The sequence below is a fragment of the Rattus rattus genome, chromosome 6, assembly GCF_011064425.1.
Source record: "Rattus rattus isolate New Zealand chromosome 6, Rrattus_CSIRO_v1, whole genome shotgun sequence".
Classification (NCBI taxonomy): domain Eukaryota; kingdom Metazoa; phylum Chordata; class Mammalia; order Rodentia; family Muridae; genus Rattus; species Rattus rattus.
Window position 1 is genome coordinate 28,233,875 of NC_046159.1, and position 24,201 is coordinate 28,258,075.

The window sequence follows — 24,201 nt, forward strand, 5'->3', positions numbered from 1 at the left end:
TATGTGATATTTTTAAAATTGCTTTATAAATTTAATTCTTTTAAAATACAATTTTAGGCTTGAACTTGAAAATTCCAAGTTCAAAATTACAATAAAAACGCAATCAGAGGAAATTGAACAACTTCAGGAAAACCTGTCAAATGGGAATTTGGTAAGTGGTCCTCGTCCTGGATTCTTTCATGCTGAGAGGGAGGGTCTCTGCTCTGTGGGAACACAGTGGGCAGTCCCCTGCAGTGGTGCTGTGGAAACATGGCGGGCAGTCCTCTGCAGTGGTGCTGTGGGAACATGGAGGGCAGATTACAAAGTCTTGGTGTTGTTTCTGTTCACACTGCTTGTTCCTCACAGTGTAAATCCATTCTGCAAAGAAGTTGGCTGAGTTCATAAATTAATGATTTCAGCCCTAACATTTCAATAAAAATGTTTCAATAAAAGTGTTGTATACACACCTCATCCTGCTTATGATCTGTGCACTGGTGGACCTGTGAGTTAGCTCTGTTTCTGGGTAAAGAGACGTAATGTTGCTATGGACATCAGACAACATTGCCCCACAAGAGCTTTACATTAAATCTTTAAATTCTAAGAAATTTAAGTTATTTGATCTAGACTTCTGAACTTTTCTAGTAATCAAAGCCTGTCATTGAGATTTGGAGAATGAATTACTTAAGAGTTTTTATTCATCCAGAATAGATAACAGACTGAGATACAAGTGTTCTTCCCTAGAGACTATGTTTTCTACTTTGAATTAAAAAGAAAAAGAGAAACTAGCTAACACTAGAAAAGGTCACGAGACACATTGGACACCAGTCACAGAGCTGTTTTCACTGCTGACCTAAGCCACCAGAGTTCACTGCACTCTGTGTGGGCAACACAGTTCTCCTAACAAGACGCCCTGCTGATGAGTCTGTGAGACTGGCGGAAGATGGCCAGCTGTACGAGTCTTAGAGGAATGTATTAAGAATACAAATCTAAATTTATGATTTGTGTCTCATTTTGGCTTGGTCTTTTGAGTCAGGGTTTCACTACATAGCTCTGGTTGTCCTAAAACTCAAAATGTACACCAGGCTGGCCTCGGACTCCAGAGATCTGTCTACCTCTGCCTTGCGAGTGCTGAAATTGAAGGCACCGTGCCCTGCTCTCGTTCCTTTATTGATCTCCTTTGATGGAAGGAGAGACATGCACATGCCTTGTCCTGGATGTGGAGGGAAACAGAAGACAACACCGGTTGTCTCCTTCCATCATGGGTTCCAGGGATCAAACTTAATTGGTCAGGATTGGCAGCAAGCAAGAAGCAAGTGCTTCAAACTTGTACACTTATTCCAAAGTGATGACAGATTTTCTGTAGCATTCTAAGAAAATGATAAGAATTCGGAATTGAAGGCAGAGAATAGCTAAAAGTTAGGGCCACTTAGGACTGCATAAGTCATTTCCAAGCAAGGCTCAGGTAACAATTGATCTCTCTGAAAAACTTAAAGCAAAGTAAAGCCAAACCAAACCAAACGAACAAAGCCCAAGTGCTGGCATGGTGGGTCGGGCAGATAAAAGCTCTTGCCCAAACCAACCTAAACTTGATCCCAGGAGCCTGTGTGCCGAAAAAGAGCACGGACTCCTGAAAGCATTCCTCTGACACATGTACACACGCATTCACCTGTACACACGCACGCATGCACGTGCACACACACAAACACGCGGATTCACACATGCACATACAGAGACACACAGACTCACGTGCACATTTATACAACTCACAGGCATCCACACACACAACACCCTCAATAGACAGACAAGAGAAACCATTCTTTTAACAAAGTAAAAATAAAAATTATTTTCTTTAAAATTATTTTCAAAGTCTGAAGAGGATCAGGAAAAACTGAAGAAGCTTACGGAGTTGAAAGAGTCCCTGGAATATACTTTGGATCAAGAACAGAAGAGAAGCGATGCATTAGAAAAGGAACTGACAGAGTAAGGTTTTAATGTTTCTGTCTTAGCCTTTCTTCACTGATTTAACTGTAATTGTACTAAAGCCTCCATACCCATTCATTTCTCTCTGCATTTTCATAATTAAATTACTTTACATTCACTTCAGAGACTGACGAGACTGAAGTTTTTCTCGCTGAGGCTCTGCATTTATCTAAGGTTTTCTAAGACCGTGGCACGGCCTTTGGTGTAGTGTCAGCCGAAATGTTCATCAGCTTTGGCGTTCCACTTCCCGCTCACTCTCCTTCTCTCTCCTTCCTTTGCAGAGTCCTTCTCACCATCTAGGCATTCTGATATCTTAAAAAATGATTTGTAGTTTTCTTTAACTATATCATAAATTACCTTGATATAACATATTTTCTTTATTTCTCTTTTTAGTTACAAAGTTTTATCATGGAGATATACTTGTTCCATGGGCATCTCCTATATGTATATGAGGGTTACTTGATATTGAACTTCTGTTTCAAAATTTTTAAATACATACACATACGTAATATATAGTCATGCCATCCCTTGGTACTGGTCCAGAATGTAGACAGAGGCCTGTCTCTGAGGGTCCCTCACTCCAGTTGACCAAGGGGTAAAAGGACCAGGGAGCAGAGGGCAGGAAATTGTTGAGTATACTCGATCATACTGGGAAGAAGTTGTGTCCTGCAATCCGGGCACTGACAAGAACGTCAGGACTATTTAGAGAAGGATTGGGGGATGGGAGAGAAATACTCACGTGGTCAGACTGGGATCCAGTTAGTCATTTTCTTAGGTGCTTGGAGACTCTTACCAGTAAAGTTGACGCTGTCTAGGAAGAGCTTCAACTGTTGTCACTGTGTTTATAGATAGCGCCTACTATTCCTAGAATCAGACAGTCTGAAAGGGAAGATGGATTCAGTTCCCTCAGAGTCAGAGTTCCAGCACCGCATCAGAGGCCTGGAACATGATACTGTAAAAGTCGGCATTGGACAGTCTTCTCATTGATTTGTCCCTGAACATCTTAGAAATACCCTGTTGCTCATGGCATTGTGCCCTTAGTCTTTTTTTTTTTTTTTTTGGTTCTTTTTTTCGGAGCTGGGGACCGAACCCAGGGCCTTGCGCTTCCTAGGCAAGCGCTCTACCACTGAGCTAAATCCCCAACCCCTGTGCCCTTAGTCTTAAAGGAGGATTGTCAGCTAGCTGTGGATAAACTCTCCTTAGTGACTAACATGGCTGCAGACTTGAACACGAATGTGACCCACAATTGAGGACCACAGATGGGATTGAGGATGACGGCCAAACTTTGATCTGCTTGAGTTTCCTATTGGTTATCCAGGGGCCTAAATGAGCAGGCGGGGCGTTCAGTAAAATTAAACTCTGAGTCTCTGCTACAGTGTCTTTAGGAGATTGTATCTAGGACACCCAACAGAAAGCATAATCTATGGATTCTCGGGTCCCTTAAATAAAATACTATTTGCATTTAACCTCCTCCCAGCTTCCATTATACCATCTCTCCTCTCTAAATTACCTAAAATACCAAACATAGTATGAATGTTAATTTATTTGTTGTCCTCTGTTGGTTAGGGAATAATGACAAGGAAAGGGATTTGCACGTGTTCAGTGTAAATACAGTTTTTCCTTATTCAGTTGGATTTGTAGATATGGCGCCCACAAGTGCACAGAGCTGACTGGTTTTCTCGGGCTTACAGATGTGTATGACTTGAGTACAGTGAACTGAGCATTTGTGTTTTAGTCACAGCCCCCTCCATTGGAAATAGCTTCTTCTCTCACACAGTATATCCTGGTTAGTTTCCCTCCCTTTGCTCCTCCCAGTTCCTTCCCCCACCCCCCCATCCTGACTCTCCCTTTTTCTCTCATTGGAAAAGAGCAGGCTCCTAAGAGATAACAATAAAACATAACAAAGTAAAATATAGCTGGATAAAACAGAGACTGTCGCATGGTTGGACAAGAACCCAACAGGGGCACAGGAGTTAGAGACCCACCATTCGCACACCCAGGAGTCCCATAAAAACCCGAAACCAAGGCTGTGATACTCACTCAGGGACCCTGGTGCAGGCCTGCCCCTCCGTCTCTGTGTCTCTCAAAGTGCAACGTTTCCCAGAGTTTGCAGCTTTTCTGTTAGTTCCTGAGATTTTGTGTTTCCTATCTGATTCTAATCAGTGCTTTTTACTATTATCGTTGTTATTGTATTTTAATTAACTATCTGTGTGCACCACCTGGTGATATGTGCAGCAGCCCTGGGCTGTGTGCACTTTTACATCACTGGGTCTTGTAGATATCCCTATCAGAGACTTTTAGATCGCTTCTTTTCTCTATAAGTCTTCCTACACTGTTTTCCTTTCATTTCTTAGGAAGTTCTGTTTCGTTTTCCCCTCCATTCAAACTACGAAGACTTGGTGTCCTTTCCCCTTTTTCTGCTGTGGATGATCTCCTTGATACTTTCTGGGTTCGGGTGCTAAGCACTCACTCTCTACTAAGTCCTCATGCTCAGTGTGTTTTGCCTTGCAGACGAGGGCCAGCAGGCGACAGCATTCAAACGTTTTCTCCTGAGTTAGCCATATCTGGGTTACACCTAACATGCAAGAGTGTTTTATAATAATATACTAAAATGTGTATAAATAATTATGTGTATTCAGTACGTGATTACAGTATTACCTCTATCTCCCGTACATAGCATAAGCTTTCCTTCATATTAGCTATAAGATTTTAATCTCATTAGATGCCTTCACATCTTAAGTATACAAATGAAAGAGGGTCGTAACTTACAGATTTATCTTTTTGTTGTTGTTGTATTTTCGAAACAGTCTTTTTCCTGTGTAGCCCTGGCTCTCAAAGAGATCCGCCTATCTCTGACTCCCAAGAGATTAAAGGCATGTGCCCCCAAATTTATCTCTTTTATATAACAGAACTTAGTATCTATTTAAATAATTGTTGAATATACTCTTTAAATTCTTCGCTTACTCTGTGCATTTTTTATAGATTTAAGGAAGTCTTAAAAATGACCAAAAAAGAATTAAATGAATATGAAAACAGAGAACTTCATCCTCATCAAGATATGAAAAACAGTCAACTTGAAATGGATATCCCAGTTAATGCACTAGTAAAAAAGGTAATTCTAAATCAGTTTTGGGGATGAAAAATAAGGTTATTTTAAGAATTATATTTTAAGTAATATGAATCTCTGGCTACATTGAAGTTCTTATATTGCTTCATGGACTTGATGTCAATGAAGATTATATTATTTTCTATTAGGAAGTCATACTGCTGATTCTCACATCCTGAACCAGGTTGCAGTCTCTCACTCTGTGATCCTAAATCATCGAGTAGCATGTCTTGTATTTATTTATTGGTATCAGGTTTATAGGAACGTAGTTAGCACATCCCATATTATATTCATAGAATTTTGTGATCCCTTCCATTTCAGAATTTCTGCTACCCTAAAATAACGCCTTTTATCTCTCATGTGTCTCCTCTGCACAGCCTTAAGGATCCACCAGGTCGGCTTTGTCCCTGTGTCTGCCTGTCCATGTCGGTCACACAGTGTGTGTTCTGGCTTCTTGGAATCATCACTGTGTTCAGGGTCTATCTCCATCGTAGCGAGTGTCCTCACACAGTGTCGTCTTGGTGCTGAATGTGCCCTCTTGTGTGATGGAACATACATTATATTTAGCTTACATTAATTAATTGCCTCACGTTGGTTGACTATTAATAACACTGCTCTGGAGAAGCGTGACTGGCATTCATTTTCCTTTTTCCTTGAGTACTTTAGGAACTGCAGAGTTGCGTGGAAACTGCCAGACTTGAGCAGCTGCCACAGGGTGGCCGCACTTTGTAACCAGCACCATTGCGTTGACAGCGTCTCCATAGCCCCAGGGACACTTGTTGTTTTCCATCATGATTCTTGGAAAAAGGACAAGTTTCCAACGTGATGGCGTGAAGCGGTGCTTCATTAAGGCTTTCCTTTGCGGTTTCCTAGGAGTGAAGGACTGTCATGGAGCATGTGTTCTCGTGTGACTGTTGGCCATGTGTGTGTCCTCTCTGGAGAAACGTCTGTCTGAGAGCTTCCCTCACAGGTTATCTTCTTGAGGTTGTTGTAAGAATCCATTCTATGTCTTAGATCTATACAGATATAACAGATACAGGATGTTCGAGTACTTGCTGTTATCTTGGTAGCTTGCATTTCTGATTCCTTGATGGTGTCAAACGAATGTTGATAAAGTCCATTTAATCTGTTTCTTTCCTCTAATATGACTAAAAAGCTTACCAAATCCAGTAACAAGGACCTATACCTGTAATTTTTGCTAAGAACCTTATAGTTTTATTATGTTTAGCTGTTATGCTCTGGGTTACTGTTTTCCATAGCGGTCTCCACTCATCCAAGCAATGTCTTTGTTGCAAAGATGTTGTTCACCTCACTCTTTCCACTCACTGAAATCAGTTCCCCATGACTTTTAGTTGACTAGTTGACTTTTAGTCCCCCTTTCCATGCAGTGGTCAACACGTCTTCCCTAGGCCAGTACCAAATCAAGCTGGGCTCTCAAGAGAGAACTTCCCAGTCTTGTTGCACATTGCTAGATACCATAGGTAATAAAAATGGCTGCATAGCGGAAGGCCTTTAATTTCACGCCTGTGGAAACATTGGCTTTCACCTGGAAGCTTGTGACCATTATCTGCCCATGACACAACGTGAAGGTAGACTTGTAAAGACAGGGTCCATTCATTTTCTTAATTGAAACTTTTCGCTTCTTGCCAAGTGCTTTTCTCTTCACTTCTCTTTGTGTCTGATCTGGGCCCAGGATCTGCTGGCTCAGCATATTTCCATTTACTGCACTGTGTTTCTTTCATGCATTGCAGTTTCTAAAATCATCTGTAGATCTTTGCCAACTAGAAAGAAGATTAAGTATGGGCTTCCAGCTTTTTTTTATTGGAAATTGAGCTGATTCCAGACTTCAGATTTGAATTGTGTTTCCTTCTTTCCTTCCTTCCTTTCTTCCTTCCTTCCTTCCTTCCTTCCTTCCTTCCTTCCATTTTTCCTTTAGGATTTTGCCATGTAGCCCAGGCTAACCTTAAATTCACGGTCCTCCTTCCTCAGTCTCCTGACCCTGGGACTGCAGGTGTGTTCCACCAATCTCAGCTCATCCCCCCTCAGCCTAGTATCTGGTTCTTAGGAAAGGCACCAGAATGCATCATTTTCTTGGCACAGAAAACAAACTAAAGCTTCATAGCTCAGTATGAATGCAGGAACCTGGCACTGTGGTACACCTCTGGGCCCAGAAGCTGAGGCAGAATTGCAGTTGAAAGCTAGCCTGGACTACCTACCAAAACATAGTCTCTAAAAAATAAAACCACTAGGATTCGTGAATTCCATTTAAAAAATGGTTTTCAGGAGAATAGCAGTTAAAAACCAGGTAATATTTAGACAGTTCGCCAAAGACAGTTTTCAGAGTGACCATTTAAATTTCCAAGCCAGGCTGATGAAGTGGCTTGTGGGTAAAAGGCTTTGTTTTTCCTAAGAGGAACTTAATAAATAGTAAGCATTCCATAAATATCCTCACTACTGGATTTTTTCATTAATTAACTTATTTACATCCCAATCAGAACATCCCCTCCCTCTTTTCCTCCCAGTCCCTCCCTCTCACCTCACCTCTCTCTACAACCCCTCCTTTCTCCTCATAGAAGAGAAGACATTCCACAGAATTGAGCTAACTCCAGAGTTCAGATTTGAATTCTGATATCAACCAGCCCTCCTTATCGACCCACCCTCCTTGTCATATCAAGTTGTATTAGGATGTATCTTCTCCTATTGAGGCTAGACAAGACAGCCCAGTTAGGGGAAAGGGGTCCAAAGGCAGGGAATGTAGCCAGAGACAGCCCCTGTTCTTGCTGTTAGAGGTCCCATGTGAGGACCAACTGGCACATCTGTTACATCTGTGTAGGGAGGCTAGGTCAGTCCTGTGCATGCTCTCTGCTTGGTGGTTCATTCTCTGTGAACACCTTCGTGCCCTTAGTTGGTTCTGTAGGTTTCCTTGTGGTGTCTTTGACCTCTTTGGCTCCTTCTCCTTCTTCCACAACATTCTCTGAGCTCTACCTAATGTTTGCCTGTATCTGTTTTCATCAGCTTCTGGGTGAAGCCACTCCGATGACAGTTATGCTAGCCTCCTGTCTGCAAGTATAGTAGAATATTATTAATAGCATCGGGTGTGGGCTCTTGAGAAACTCTGTGGGTTAGTTGGTTAAAGCACTCGTCTGGTAAAAGGCTCTTGCTGTCAAACCTGAGGACCCAGCAGGACCTCAGAAGCCATGGGTGAAGAGAGAGGCTACTCCACAGTCGTACTTTGAGCTGCGCACACACTAAATTATATAGTAAACAATGTTTAAATTAACTTCAGTATGGATAAGTGTTATGGTACAGCATCAGGGTGAAGTGGCCTCCATATGAACAAGCATTAGTAAAGAAGTAGACTGTCCAAAGAACACTGCATTTGTTTGCACTACTGAGGAGATGAGGAAGGATTCCATAAAGTTCTCTCCGTCACTACAAATGAAGAAAATGGAGACTTAATAATAGATTGATCAGAAACACCAAGAGATTCCTCTTAGAGTCAACTAATTGCAAGTAAGGAAAACTTGTGGGTTTGATTGTTAAAGCATGTGCTAGACATTTTACTACAGATCATTCCTCCATATTCCAAGTTTCCATATTCTCTAAATTGACGGGAAATTCCAAGGAAGTGCTATGTTGTTATGAGAATTCACTCTAAGGAACGAAACAACCACGATGCAGACTGTCTCAACAGATGCTTCTCCCTGCTAGCTGACTGCCTCTGCTTTCTCAGTAGCCTTGTCATGGCTGAATCAGCCTCTACGTTGTTGGGTCCCAGTTGACAAGAGAAGAATCCTACCAGAGTTATTTCTCCTCCATTTAGGATTTGTTTGTTTGTTTGTTTGTTTGTTTGTTTACTTTTCACCAGGGTCCCAAGGCCACTTTTTAGTTTCACTGTCATGGTCTTTGTCTGCAGTTGCAAACTGTTTCTCCTGAGAGCTTTGAGCTCCTGTGTATTCTGTTGGGAGTCCTGTCCTTAAAAAAACCACTTCCACAGACCCTTGAGATGGGCTCCTCCGAGACAGTGCCCTTAGAACACTTAAAGGAATTTGAGGCTCTGCCCTGTAGCATTCCAAAGTCTTGACAAATTTTTTTTTTTTTTTTTTTTTTTTTTTTTTGGAGCTGAGGACCGAACCCAGGGCCTTGCGCTTGCTAGGCAAGTACTCTACCACTGAGCTAAATCCCCAACCCCTTGACAAAAACCCCTATAAACATGGCCTTAGCTTCAGTTTTAGACCATGGGTTCCACACAGGTCTGGATTTCTTACCTCAGAAATTTCTTTTAGCATCAGTTGGCAGTTTGGCATGTGGAAAGGCTACTTGAGAGAAAGGCATTTGAACCCAGTGGATCTTAGTTCCCCTTTGTTCCATTTCCCCCCATGTGGATATTTGTATCTCTTGTCAGTTCTGTCACTTGCTCTAAAGCCACAGTTTTCCAGGTAACAGAAAAGCCATTTCCTTCCCATAGTCCTTTGGGTTTCTCTTTCTAGGTCCTTTTTGCTTCTCTCTACCTGATCTAGAGGTACCCTACACCTTTTAGGGTTTGAAAAGAGATATTTAGTGTCACTATCTATTCTACTTAGTGATAAATAACATGACCCTGAGAGATTTAGTGTCTCCAAGCTACATATATTTGGTTCACAGTCTGGTCTAGATAAGGCTCATCGAGTCAGTTCATTTCTTCACCACGTGGTATCATCTGGATGACTTGAAGTTGGGGACCAGTACTAAGGGTACCTCACTCTCATGGCTTCCAGTTGAAGCTAACCGTTGGAGCATTAGGAGGGGTGGTTGGCTAGACCACTGACACAGGGGTCCCCTAAATAATTGTTGTAACGTAAGTGAATAATCTATTGAAATCCTAGTTGTCGTTTAGTATGCATTGCATTTTTGTTCCAAGAAAGGGGAGCCATGTCAATAAATTTATATTGCAAGAAGTCACCGCCCTCTCCAGAGTCACTGGAGTTGTTGGAGCCTGAAAAACAGTGTCTCCCTGAAACTCCTCCGGAAATTGTGGAGCATGAAGATGGGGACACAGTTACGGATTTTTTGTTTGTTTGTTTGTTTGGATTTTGTTGTTGTTGTTGTTTCATTTGTTTGTTTTGAGACAGGGTTTCCTTGAGCTCACAGATCTGCCTGCCTCAGCCTGCCTCAGCCTGCCTCAGCCTGCCTCTGCCTCTCTGTCTCTGTCTCCCCACAGATTGCTGGATTAAAGGAGTGTGCCGCCATGCAGATTTTCCAAGATGACTAAGAGTCATTTTGAGAAGGAAAGACAGGAGACATTCACATAAAACGAATCTAACATGAGTGCCCTGGTGTGTAAAAAAAATAATGATCACAAAGAGTTCGCTTAGTGGCAGCTGCTACTTTTATGACCTCATTATAAGCCGGGCATGGTGGCAAACGCCTTGAGTCTCAGCGCTCAGGAGGCAGAGGCAGGCAGAGCTCTGAGTTCGAGGCCAGCCTGGTCTACAGAGCGAGTTCCAGGAAATCCAGGGCTACAAAGAGAAACTGTGTCTCAAAAAAACAAAAAAAAAGAAGAAGAAACCTGATTATAAGAGTTATTCCAGGCTACATGTAGTTGTAGTCACAGCTGATCTTGGGTAGCGCATGTGATTGGTTTATGCTGTGCTGTTCTCGGCCGCCTTCTTCATCACCAAACCAGCATCTTATTCCTACAGATTGATGATCTTACAGAAAAACTGGAGACTGCATCTTCAAAATGTCTACATCTGGGTAAAAGAAATCAGCTGCTTCAGCAAGAACTGCTGCTGATGAAAACTCTACAGAAGAAGTGCAGGAAGCTCGAGAAGAGTAAAAGGAAACTGGAGCAGGAGGTGGCGAGCCTCAGGAGCCACATGGAGGAGAACATGGTGGAGCACAGCCGAGTGCAGCAGTACGCGCGGGAGGTCGAGGATCGAGCGAGGCAGGACTTGGTGGAAAAGTTAAAACAGGTCAACCTCTTCTTGCAGGTCAGCTCGTGTTCGTGGTGCGCTGTGGTTCTCATGCTGCAAGCGATGCCTCGGGTGTGCGCGCAGCGTGTGTCCGCTCGAGTTTTAGAAGAGGACACGTGCTTGCCCCTAGAGTTTCGGGGAGAAGAGGGCACTGATTATTGCTGTCCAGTGTTCTTTGCTGTTATAACTCAGCGGGCCTTTCATGAGAGACTCATTTGACTTTTAAAGCTCGTTTGCAAAACATAGATTGCTGGAAGGGGAACCAATTGACATAGGAAGTACAGCAAACCCTTGAGTTACTCTCAAGTCATCTAGTTCAAGCTGGAAATCTCGAGCTGACTGAGTTCTTTAAATTATCAGACCACTGTGTACAAATGTGTCACACCGCAGTGGTAACGTGTTCAGTTAGCACGCACCAGGCCCTAGGTTTGAGTCCCAAGACTAAAGAAACAAAAGAAGATGGAAAAGATTCGGTTTTTTATAATTCCCATCTAAATCCCAGCATCAGCATCTGTGTTCACATGTTTCATTCAAAACAAACGAGCAGTAGTGATTTGGGTTATAACCGCTTCTAACGTGTGCGCTTCCGGTCTGCCGTAGGCTCAAGCAGCGTCTCAGGAAAACTTGGAGCAGTTAAGAGAGAACAGTAATGCTTCGCTTAGAAGTCAGATGGAGCTCAGGATTCAAGACCTGGAATCCCAGCTCTGCAAAATGAAAGCCCAGGAAGACTTCGACAAAATAGAACTAGAAAAGTACAAGCAACTCTACCAGGAAGAGTTCAGAGTTAGAAAAGCGTTGTCCAGTAAACTAAACAGGTAAGTCCTAACATTGACTCTCCGAAGATAACCTCACAGCTTTATCTCGAAATACAGCATCACCAGTGAGACGAGGAGGCTGTGAAAGCCACCTAGACAGCCCGAGTCTGGAAAGACTGTTGTAAGCGACCCTCAAAACGTTACTTTGGGATAGCTTTTATTCTCTTTCTTATCCTTCTCTCTTAGTTTATATGGTCGTTTTAGATATGTTTCAAGCTTTATAGTTAAGAAAGTTATATTATTATAAAATTGCTTATCCACGTTCCCGTAAATACAACTACTAAGAGGCTTGATTGTGCTTTGTTTTATGTTTTGTTTTGGGAAGATGATAACTTAGTCCCAAGGGTCAGGTACTGTAATATTCTCCTCTGAGCAATTTCAGCATTTGGTATTTTAATTTTCTTTGATTGTCACTGTACTATTTCTAGTAAAGGTCCCTTTAACCTATAATCGACAGGTTTTTCTAATCTGTCTTTCCGTGCACGTGTGATAGAGGGAAACACTAATGTGAGATAGAAGCGTCAGCACGGCACCGCCTCCTCGGCTGTGACTCGGTTATCCCTAGCGTCAGATGCTCAGTCCATCCTGGGTAACGGGAAGGAATCTATCCTGGGTAACAGGAGGGAATGCTTACACGTCTCCATTTCCGTGTCTTCAGGGAGTGAGCGTGTTAATCACACACAGTGACACGTCTGCTGTAGTGTCACTCAGTCTCCCAGTTAAGCCTTAGTGCAAGTGTCTCTAATGAGGTCCTCAGGAAGCAGCGCCCTTCCAGAAGACATGGTTACTGGAGAAGCTGCTCATCTCGATTCCCTCTAGAAATCCCTGCACTTTGTAGAATAATGTTAAACCTGTAGTCCTCAGTGGTTACATCCTGACAGGTTCTCTAGGCTAAGTCACTGCTGAGGTGCAAATTCCTTTCATTCGCATGGCAGCTTCTTAGCCAGCCGGGACTCGGGGTTCCTTTGGGACCCTGGAGACACTAAGTCTTTGCCTTCTGTGGTCTTCCCAGGACTTCTGAGAGGCTGGAGGAGACCAGCACCAAGCTGCTCCTGGAGGAGCAGCAGAACAGGTCTCTGCTGAGCTCTCTCAGTACGAGGCCTGTTGTAGAGTGTCCCTGTGTTGGAAAGCTTCATAATAGTTTGGTATTCAACAGAACTCTTATTCCAAGAGAAAGCCTAGCGGTTCCTACCTCAGGCCTACAGCCATCAAATAAAAGAGTGGAGATCTTCCTGACCAAGGTTAGTATATTTCTCTTTTCCTTCAGCTTTCAAGTTTCTGATAAAATTCTCACTTTTAATTAATCCATGGCACTGGTTCATTTTAATTTAATTTAATTTAATACATGACACTGGTTTATTTTGTTGGCCAATGCACACCGTCATAGTGACTTATGCCAAAGGAGGAAAATTATTAAAGTTTCTGGAGTTCTCACTTCAGTAGGTGCTCACTGTTGCTTGGTCCGGCGACGGTACCTTTCTTCAGAAGCTGTGCTTAGGTTGCAGTGTGTAAGGTAACTGTGGCTGCGACTGAAGGTGTAGCCTGAAAGGTCACGGCAGTCTCCAAAGGCAGTTTTCCTGCAGCATCTCAAGGGTTCCAGTCTAGCGACAAGAGATGGCTGGCATCCAGACACCTACATGGAGATGTGTGTCATTTAGAGGAATCTAGCACAAATACTGTTACTAAGAAAGTAAATGTATTGGGTTTGGGGCTTTAGCTCCATGGTAGAAAGGCCCTGTGTTCCGCCCTCAGGTCCAGAAAAAAAAAAAAAAGATAAATATGTAGCATTGCATAAGGTTAATTTCTGAGTTAAAAACTTTCCATTTTCTTAACCATTATAAATATTTATCTCATTTCAGATGCATCAAGAGTTGGAAAAAAGTATAAATAGAGAACTTAAAGAAGGTATGTGTCAAAATGTATGAGTTAAGGTTAGGTTGACTAATTTTTAAAATAAATTATATTAAATGACATTTTCCTTGCTCAGTGAGTACATTTTACAGTAAGCGCTGCTTTACACAAAATTAAAGACATGTTTCCTTCGGGGATTATTCAGCAAATGTTTATTTATTTCATTTGAGAACTTCATAGAAGTACACTACATTAGCATCATTCCCACGTCTACCCTGCCTCCGCCTCCACCCGTGTTCTCCCTCCCCTCCTCTCAAATTCCTGACCTCCTCTCATATATGCAACCTGTAGGCCCAGTTAGCATTGCCCTTAATTGCCTGTGCTCAGGACTAACCACTTAGGAACAGGGTCTCATCCTTGAAAGAGACTGGTTCTCCCTCTCCTGGCGGCGGCCATCACCTGTCTGTAGCTCTTCATCTCAGGGCCACTCTGTTGGTTGTGCTGAGCAAATTGGATCCTCTGCAGGAAGTCGTTTCTGCATGTGTGTCTCGTAGGGTGCTGCCTTCTCCCTGCAGCGTCAGGTTTCTTACTGACGTCTGACCCACTTGGAGCTGAGGTGCAGGGTGAGGCAGAGGAATCTAGTTTTCTTCCACCTGTGGGCCTCAGCCTTCCCTGCCCCACTTGTCAGAGACGTATGCTCCAACATGTGGTTTTAGAATCTCGTCAAATACCAGGCAGCTGTGAATACATGGCTATCACGGTTCCAGTGGCGTTCTGCTACAGTGGTCTGCAGGCCCGTTTGTGTGCCAGGGCCATGCTGTTTTCAGAACCATGGCTCTGTGATGTAACCTCTACGTGATTGTCTCATCTTGTTCCTGTGCTTGTTACTGTAGCTTTGCACACGACAGTGATAATTAACTACGCACCCACAAACAAGTTAAATCTAGTCATGATTGAGCACTACGGTTCCATGTGCGTCTCACCAGTTCAGTTTCCGCTCTGCTTCTGCCTTGTGCTCCGTTAACTGTGAACTCTTTCTTTCCAGCCACTGCTGAACTTGAATCTGAGTTCTGCAGAGTTTCTCCCCTTGGGTCTGCTACCAAACCCAGCCAAGATCTACTCTCAGAAGCATCGCAAGAATATATAGACATTTTAAAGAAAAAATACATGATCTGCTGAATGTAAAAAGAGAAAAAGGAAGAAAAGGCATGAGAGTAGAAGTGGACTGTTTGGGAGGAGGACCAAAGACAAAGAGGACCAGAGAAGATAAAGGGCATGTGCCAGGTGTGTCCGAAATGTCTCAACGCCCTGGCTGTGGTGGCACGTGTCTCCGACTCCAGCACTTGGGAAGCAGAGGCAGGTAGATCTCTGAATTCAAGGACAGTCAGGGCTACATGTCTTACACAGAAAAATAAAGTCGTAATGAACCAACTATCTTATACAAATAATACAAGTTAATATATGTGATCTAAAGTGTAACATTGTGGGCTGGAGAGATGGCTCAGTGGTCAAGAGCACCAATGGCTCGTCCATAAGTCCTGAGTTCAATTCTCAGCAACCACACAGTGGCTCACAACCATCTGTAATGGGATCTGGTGTCCTCATATGACATGCAGGGTTACGTGCAGATAGAGCACTCATATACAAAAAATAAATAAATCTTTAAAAAAGAAAACAAAGATATGAACATTTATTAAAATAAACTAAAACATTATATTTATTAAACTGTTTATATATTTTAATTGTAATAACTGTATGACTTGAAAACACAAGTGAAAAAATGTTTTTGTCATTCATACTAGAAATTAATATAATTAATATATTTACCTGAGTTTTTTGGTAGTCTTACGCAGATTTTGCAAGTATTATTAAACCAGTATTACAAACTTTTACATACAAAAACACTGTAAAGCAAGTGTTTAAACAACCAGGATACTTGGTGGGAAATATCTTTGTGTTTTTATTTTTATCACTGTGTATGGGCCAAAAGATTTAGCCAGACGTCGGTTTCGTATGCTGCTGCCTTAGCCACTGTTAATGTTTTAAATGTTTCACAGCCATGGTATCACCGTGAAACTTAACTTTAAGCACTGATAGTTCTTGATCCTGTGGAAAAGCACGGTTACCTAAGGCTTTCCACTCTTCTGTTTATTCATCTGCTTGTTCATCCTTAATTTTTTAAGTCATAAAATTAGAAGTTCAAATAATTCTCCTCTCTTCTGAACCTGCTGAGAGAGCCTTGCCGCCATCCATCGTCATCCTTGACTATTTTAGTGTTTATTTTAACGGACAACCCTCTAAGTAACTGTAGTGGCCTTTGTGATAAGAAGGCTAACACTCCTACATCCTAAAGTTTAATCCTCAGATTCCTTTCCAGTGTGGCTTCTTAGCTACAGCGTCCTTTAATAAAGACTAGACCCATTCAGACTGATGGGTCCCAGTTACTGACAGTTCCTAGACTCCTTCAATCTGAAACATTGTTCAGTCTTTGCTTGACTTTCATGACCTTAAAACTTCAAGGAACAATTTGTGTAATATGTCCTTGAATTGAATTTTCTGTTTCGTTATGATTAAATCATGCATTCTTGGCAAAAGTATTACAGAGGTAATTTTTCTCATTTAATCCTATTATGTGATCTATAATACTGATTTTTCTCTGTTATTATGATGTTGATATTGATCACTAAAGTAGTTACCTACTGTTTTTCCTCTATATATTTACTTTTGTTTTGTAATAATTGTTTTGTGGAGAGATAATTTGTGACTGTAAATATCTGTTTCTTATCAAACCTACAAAATATTCATTTGCTAATATTCATGTAGAATAATGATTCTTCATTTTGTTTAATGAGATATAAGTTGTTGATAACAAATTATTTTTATATTTTAATAAATTAAATTTTGAGAATTTCATATGTGAATCTTATATTTTCACCATTCCCACCCTTTTCTCTCTCCCCCTCAGTTCATCCTGTGTCCCTCCCAAATCCCTCAAATTCATGGCCTCTTTGTTTTATAGATGGTTAGATAGATAGATAGATAGATAGATAGATAGATAGATAGATAGATAGATAGATACATACCTTTGTTTTATAGATAGATAGATAGACAGACAGATAGACAGATAGACAGACAGACAGATAAATTTAGAGATATATAAATACACCACACACATTTTATTGAAGTCTGTTTAGAATTATTCCTATTCATATGTGTTCAGGAGCTTATTAATGACCTATTTTGATAACTGGACCACTATAGAAAATTTTTATGAATAGTAAAAAGAAATCTTGGTTATCACCATTCCTTCCCTAAATGTAAACATGTTTTTATCTTTCTTTCTCTTCTCTTCCTCCTTCAAAATAAATAGATATAAAAGAGCATGGTCTGTTGTGAGTTGCAGACATGACACATATTCCTAAACACATTTCTCCTAAAAACAAGGGTCTGTCTGTCATTCTGTACCTGTAGTGGAATGACCTGAATCAGGAAGGTCAGTATCTAATCTGCAAACCCTTTTCCAACTTTAACAGTTATCTCAATGTGTCCTTTTTATAGAGGGAAAATTCAGAATGAGACTGTGTTCACCTTCTCTCTGCACTGGGATATTTGTCTGGCTAGAGCTTGCAGAGGTCCTGTAGCATTGCTGGCCCATTGTCCTGCTGTGTGGGGAAAACACTTCTTCAGTGTTGTCCACCACCTCTGGCTCTCACAGTCTTTCTGCCCCTCCTCCATGAAGATCACTACCCTGCCTAGGCTTAGCACTGCACAATCTAGGGCCTGATATTGACCAGTTGAGGATTTCTGTGTTAATGGCTGTCTACTGCGAAGAGAAGCTTCTCTGGTGACGGTTGGGTTCTCCCTAGGCCCTGTGGCATACCACAGGGCAGGTTCTTGGCCCCTTTCACAGTTCCAGGCATGGTTTTGTCTCATGCAGCGGACCACAGATCTAAGCAGAAAGTGATTTGGGACTCAGATAACATCTGTGACAGTATTGCACAGTGGGCATGTCTTGCCAGGCCAATTGTGGTTAGTTTTTCTCCTCTGGTAGCACCATAGCAGCTTCTGGCACATTGAAAGATGGTCATCAGGCATGGAGTTTACAGGTGAGTATCGACTTGATCTCCTCAATTCCAGTACGTCAAATAAGTGGTGTCTTCAGCAACAGGATCTACCAGTCAGCCCTGGAGGACAGATGAGCGCTGGCAGTAGCCTGTAGTGGTTGAGAGTCTATGTGACCCATTCATTGGCCAACAGCTCAAAGGGAGGCCTTGGACGTATTATTTTCTAGCCTGTTTTTAGGTAGCTCCTCCAGTAGGGGGTGGGCTTCCAGGTGGCTCTTTCCGAAGGCCTCAGTGTTAGTTATCCCTCCGCATAGTCCAGCCTCTACCCTGCTCTCCTGCTCCCACCCGAATTTAACACTTCCTATTCCGCTGTTCCCCTTTCTACCTCTTATTCCTTGAGGACCGCTTCCCATAAATGGCCCCTTACTAAGCTCTTAAGCTGTGGGTATTCCTAATAGGACACACATACCAGATTAATGCTAACATCCACGAATGAGAAAGAACACAACTTTTGTCTCTCTGTGTCTGGTTTGCCTCCCTCAAAATATCATTCCTAACTTCGTCTTTTTTTTTTTTTTTTTCTTTTTTTTTTTTTCGAGCTGGGGACCAACCCAGGGCCTTCGCTTGCTAGGCAAGTGCTCTACCACTGAGCTAAATCCCCAACCCCTAATTTCGTCTTTTTTAACCTACAGATTTCATAATTCCATTTTTAACAAACCAATACCATTCTATTGTATGAACATACCACGTTTTCTTTATCTATTGATGGACGTCTGGGCTGTTACCGTCTCCTGGCTGTTGTTAACGATGTAGCAATGAAAAAAGATGGGTGATTATCTCTGCAGTAGGATACAGAGGCCTCTGGGTGTGTGTCTAAATGGTGTCCGCGTCATGTGGATTTAGTTCCAGCTTTGTGAGGAACCCCTCCTAGCTGTTAGCAGTTTGCACTCCCAGCAACAGTGAGAGTAAGTCCCTTTTCCCTCTATGAATACCAGTATTTAACATCTTTCTTCTTCTGTCCTAGCCACTCTAACTGTACGATGAGATTCCAAGAATTCTAAATTTGCATTTCCCTGGTGGCTAAGGATTTGAACATTTTAAAAATATTTCTCAGTAAGCAGTGCCCCTCCATGGCTTCTGCTTCAGCTCCTGCCTCCAGGTTCTGCCTTGAGCTCCTTCCCTGACCTCCCCGACTTCCCTTCAGGAAGGACTAGAAACTGTCAGATGGAGTGAAGCCCTCCTCCCGTGACTTGGCTCTGGTGTCCTATCACGGCCGTAGAAACATCAAGAGGAAGCGCTGAGGTTATAATTGTGTACTCTATAGTCGCGTGCCTGGCTTTTTACATGGCTGCTTATAGACCAAACTTAGATACACATGTTTATGTGGCAATCACTTCATAACTGGGCCATCTCCCTGGCCTAGTTCTCTTGTACTTAATAGAATAGTACCTAGGAGGCATTGATCAGCTTCAACTGTATCAGAAAGGGCATGTTTGAAAACAGTAACAGCATGCAGATGACTTGGGGAACCCAATTTGGTCAGGGAGCCTCCTCTGGAAGCAGACCGTGCTAAGTGGGCCCAGCGACTCATTTGGCCTTCTAGGATTGATTAGAATCTAATCTAGTATAAGATAAATTGTCTTCACCCTGGAGGACTCTAATAGCCACATGGACCTCAGTCGGGTCATTTACTGCTTGGCATGGGGTAAGGACCTGGGGGGCTAAAATTCCAGCTTATCATTGGGAAGTTTTATTTAGAGAACATTCATTTAGTTTGCCTTTGAACTTTTTAATTAACAAATTTATTAAGTTTTAGAAGACAGATGTACTCATGTCCCATCAGGTCGGGTCCTGCACTCTTCCCCTTGTGGGTTCCCCACTAAGTAGTAAGTAACAGATCTGAAGGGCTGACACAAAGCCCTCTGGACTGTAGTCTAACACCGGGAGACACACTCAGCAGGAGAAGGGCAAGTCTGCAGTGGGGTGGTTCACATTTACCTAAGAAGCAGCAGAAAGGCCATGGGCCGCTATCACCCACCCTGGCATGTCCACTGAACAAAATATAACAAACTGGTGACAGACACAACTGAGGGAACAGCGCTCTTTGCTTTCAGAACTTGACTGAAACGCGTCAGGAGCATCACCACTCCCGTCAGCTCCTGGACAAGATGGGCTTTATGACGGGAGCCCTCATCTTTAGCCAAGTTTTGGAATAGTTTCTTACCTTCCTGCCTCTTTGTCTCTCAACTGAATTTGCCTGTTGTGGGATGAGGAGCTGGGCTGGCTCATGAGAATCCTCCAAACCTTCAAAACTGTTGGATCTATTAAAACGTACGTGTTTTACTGCGCCCACTGGGGCTCTGAGAAAGCTGATGAGAGGCAGTGGTGAAAGGGACATCCTTGCCTTGTCCCTGATTTCAGTGAGAACACGTCTATATTTGAGTTGTTGAGTGTGATGTTCAGGGGCTGGAGAGAGGACTCCGTGGTTAACAGTGCTTGTCGCTCTTTCAGAGAGAGTTTGGCTCTCAGCACCCACACTGGGCGTCTCACAGTTGTCTGTGTGGATTCTCTGCTATGCAGTTGACGCTGACTTATGCAGAATGCTCTTTTACACTGAGTACATTCATAGGGTTTCTCCCTTGTGAGTCCTCTACTTCTGTGCTCTAGAGCTGTGACTTGTGGCAGAAGTGTTTCCAGCCCTCACTGAGTTCATGTGGCTTCTCCCCTGTGTGTGTCCTACTATGTTTAGTCAGGTATGGTTCATTGTAAGGTATTTCTCCACGCGTATGACCCTCATGTGGTTTCTCCTGTGTATGTGTTCTCACATGTTAAGAGAGTGTCTACTTAGGGCTGCAGAATTTCCCACCTTCTGGATACATAAAGGGTTCCTCCCCTGTGTGAGTTCTCTCATGTGCTGTGAGGTCTAACTGGAAACTGAAGTTCTTCCCACAGTCACAACATTCATAAGGTTTCAGTCCTGTGTGAATTATCTGATGCCTGGTGAGTAGTGTTTTGTGATCGAAATTTTCCCCACACAATTTACAAACATAGGGTCCTGTTCCCTTTTTGAATTCTCTGGTGCTGTGTAAGGTGTGGGTTTTGACCAAAAGATTCGCCACCATCTGGACATAGAAAGGGTTTCTCACACGTGTGTGCCCTTTCATGTGCTCTAAAGTGTGAACTCATACAAAATAATGTTCCACGTGTGTGACATTCATAGGGTTTCAACCCTGTGTGTGTGCTCTGATGATTGGGAGATCTGACTTCTGATAAAATGTTTTCTCACGTGTAGCACACTGATAGGGTGTCTCACCTGTGCGTGTTCTCTAGTGTAATGTGAGAGCTGACGTAGCTAAAGCCTTTCCCACACTGACTGGATTCATGGGGTTTGTGTATGTGATCTCTAATGTTTCGTGTGTTTGACTTCTCCCAGGTTTTCCCACAATGTTTCAGTGGAAGATTTCCTTTCCTGTATGTACCACACGTGAGATGTGATTTCTCCAAGAAAGCGTTGCCACATTCCTTACACACAAAGCATTTCTCTCCTTTATGAGTGTTCTGAAGTTGGGAGAGATATAATTCACTCCTAGCATTGTTTTCAATTTTAGTATGGGTGCAATGTTCCATATGCCTACCATCATGTTTAGAAGCAGCAGACATCATATACAGTCACAGTTGCTGACTTCATGGGGATTATCTTCAGAGAAAGATGTCTGAGGAGGCAAAGGAACAAGCCATTGAAGAAGAGTCTCCTGTCTTCATTTCACTCACAGCCACTTGTCCTATGCACTCACCATCTTGTGAGATGATCATCCTCCAGGATGGCCTCCTGCATACAGTATATTCAAAGCTCTGTTCTACAGCTTCAGCCTTTGCACTGAGCAGGAGTCCCATGACCGCTGGCTGTAGCCCTATGTTTTAAAACCCCACTTTGATCTCTAAAACAATTTTTTTCACATTTAATGTTGAGTAATAATTTTCCATAGGCATTAACTTCACTAGGATTTTTTTTCTTAAGTATGGTTTCCTAATAACACATTCTGAATTAGAATTTATTCCTTCCAAATCCCACTCACAGAGTGATTTTGTGGAAGGAAAAGCATTAACATCGGGTTGAGTTGTTTTCCTACTGCATTACCTCATTCTTCAGTCGGCATTTGTTATTGGTGAATTATGAATATTTAGGTTGGCTTTCATGGATCCTGTCCTTCAACTTTGCAAAGTGCTAGAAATATGACCGAATAACCGTCCCTCGTGAACATGATTACACCTCTTATTAAGAAATGACAGTTTGCTACAGAAATCCTGACGTAGTCCACTGTGCTTTCTTTCCTCCAGTTTTCAAGAATATAAATGATTACATGGGAACATTTTCCCCTATTTCGTGGGTGTGTGATAAAAAGGGAAAGGATAATTATGATAAGACAAAGTTTTCATTTCCAATAGGGGAGATTATAAAGACTGACATAAGGAAGGAGCAAATGCCATTACCCATAGCAACCGATGGCTTTAGCATAACTGGACGACAGAATACTATGAAATCTTTCTTTGTTTGAGACAAGGTTTTTTTCTGTGTAGCCCTGGCTGTCCTGAACTCTTTCTGTTGGCTTCCTGAACTCACAGAGGTCTACCTGCCTCTGCCTCCCAAGTGCTGGGGTCAAAGGTGTGTGTGCCACTACAGTCCAACATACTATGATATCTTAATTGCTACTAAAGAGATAAAAGTTTAAATATAGAAGAAACTGTCTGCCCACATCTATGACGTTTGTGATAACAAAGAGAAAATAGTCTACAAGTGACAAGCTATTTCTGGGAATTATTAACCCCTAAAAGTTTCTCTCAATACAGAAAATGTGGTACATCTACACAATGGAATACTACTCAGCTATCAAAAACAATGACTTTATGAAATTCATAGGCAAATGGATGGAACTGGAAAATATCATCTGAGTGAGGTAACTTAATCACATAGCATGGTAACTCATTGATAATGGATTTAGCCCAAATGCTCGAATTACCCTAGATGCACAGAACACTTGAAACTCAAGAAGGATGACCAAAATGCAAATGCTTCACTCCTTCTTTAAAAGGGGAACAAGAGTACCCTTGGGAGGTAATAGGGAGGCAAAGTTTAGAACACAGGCAGAAGGAACGCCCATTCAGAGCCTGCCTCACATGTGGCCCATACATATACAGCCACCAAACAAGATAAAATGGATGAAACAAAGAAGTGCAGGCTGACAGGAACCGGATGTAGATCTCTCCTGAGAGACACAGCCAGAATACAGCAAATACATAGGCGAATGCCAGCAGCAATCCACTGAACTGAGAACGGGACCCCCGTTGAAGGATTCAGAGAAAGGACTGAAGAGTGTGAGACCCCTTATGAACAACAATGTCCAACAGACTATGATATCTTAAAAGACTATAATGGAGATGGCTCCAACCTTTAGCAAAATAGCCAGAGCACCAAAGCCCTTGTCTGCTAAGACTGAACCCCAGTAAGCGTGATTGTTTAATGGGAAAAAGGGAGGAAAACCCATATAGAGGGGGGTTAGGGGATGTTGGTGAAACGGGAAAAGGAATAACATTTGAAATGTAAATAAGAAATTAATTTAATAAAGATAAAAAGTTTCTCTCCAAGTTGGAAAATACTGATATACTTTCTTAGTCCAGAGGTATCACATTCTTTTCTGGAGCTCCAAGTCTTGCAATAACGTGTGTTCTACTTAACTTTTCTCCATCTTAAAAGATGCATTTGCTAGCTACACTTTTCTCTCATGTATCTTTGAATACTTTTAGTTCCCTTTATTTCATGATTACTTCCCCAGAAGAGTTATCTGTCGAATCCTCTAAAAAGCCCTTCTTCCTTACTCAGAGGATTTGAGAGGCCATGGCAGGTGAGAATGTGTTCCAGGCAAGCTTAAGCCATACAACAGCCTTCTTTAAAAAATCACTTTAATTTAAAATATAATTTTAGGCTGGCGAGGTGGTGTGTGCCTATAAATAAAGCATTTAGGGGGCAAAGTTAAGAGGAGCAGGAGTTCCCAATGATCCACAGCTATGTGGGATTCCAAGAGCAGCCTGAGTCACATGACATCCTGTATCAAAGTGACAGTAACTTCTCCATGCTGCATTTTTTCTCTATCATAGCAGTTACTAGTCTTATTTTGCTGTCTCCTTTCCATACATACCAACAGTCGTTAAGTATCTTAAGGCACACAACAATTGGAATTGAAGTAGTAATTTTTTCGTTTAGAACTATGTTGATGGGACCACCCTTACAGTCGTATTTTATGCAGATGGCTCTTCTCTCAGTGTAGAACTGAGGATTGAACATAAACACATGGGCTGAGAACATAGCTACTGAGGTGAACACAGTGTGGCCGACAAGTATGTGTAATACTTCAACCCTACCACAATCTAGTCCCCCTCAAATATTGCAGATATTT

General features: G+C 42.2%; 1 protein-coding gene across 1 annotated transcript in view; it reads left to right on the top strand.

The window, feature by feature from the left end:
- The window catches only part of Ankrd30a (ankyrin repeat domain 30A), a 72,137-nt gene extending 55,537 nt beyond the window's left edge, over positions 1–16,600 (top strand). Inside the window, exons 27-34 of the mRNA XM_032905809.1 lie at positions 58–151; positions 1,847–1,959; positions 4,942–5,071; positions 10,747–11,037; positions 11,620–11,834; positions 12,847–13,075; positions 13,694–13,739; positions 14,731–16,600. Coding sequence (XP_032761700.1) covers positions 58–151; positions 1,847–1,959; positions 4,942–5,071; positions 10,747–11,037; positions 11,620–11,834; positions 12,847–13,075; positions 13,694–13,739; positions 14,731–14,864 — 1,252 coding nt within the window. The 3' untranslated portion in view covers positions 14,865–16,600. The remainder of the gene's footprint in view (positions 1–57; positions 152–1,846; positions 1,960–4,941; positions 5,072–10,746; positions 11,038–11,619; positions 11,835–12,846; positions 13,076–13,693; positions 13,740–14,730) is intronic.
- Positions 16,601–24,201: the final 7,601 nt, after the last annotated feature.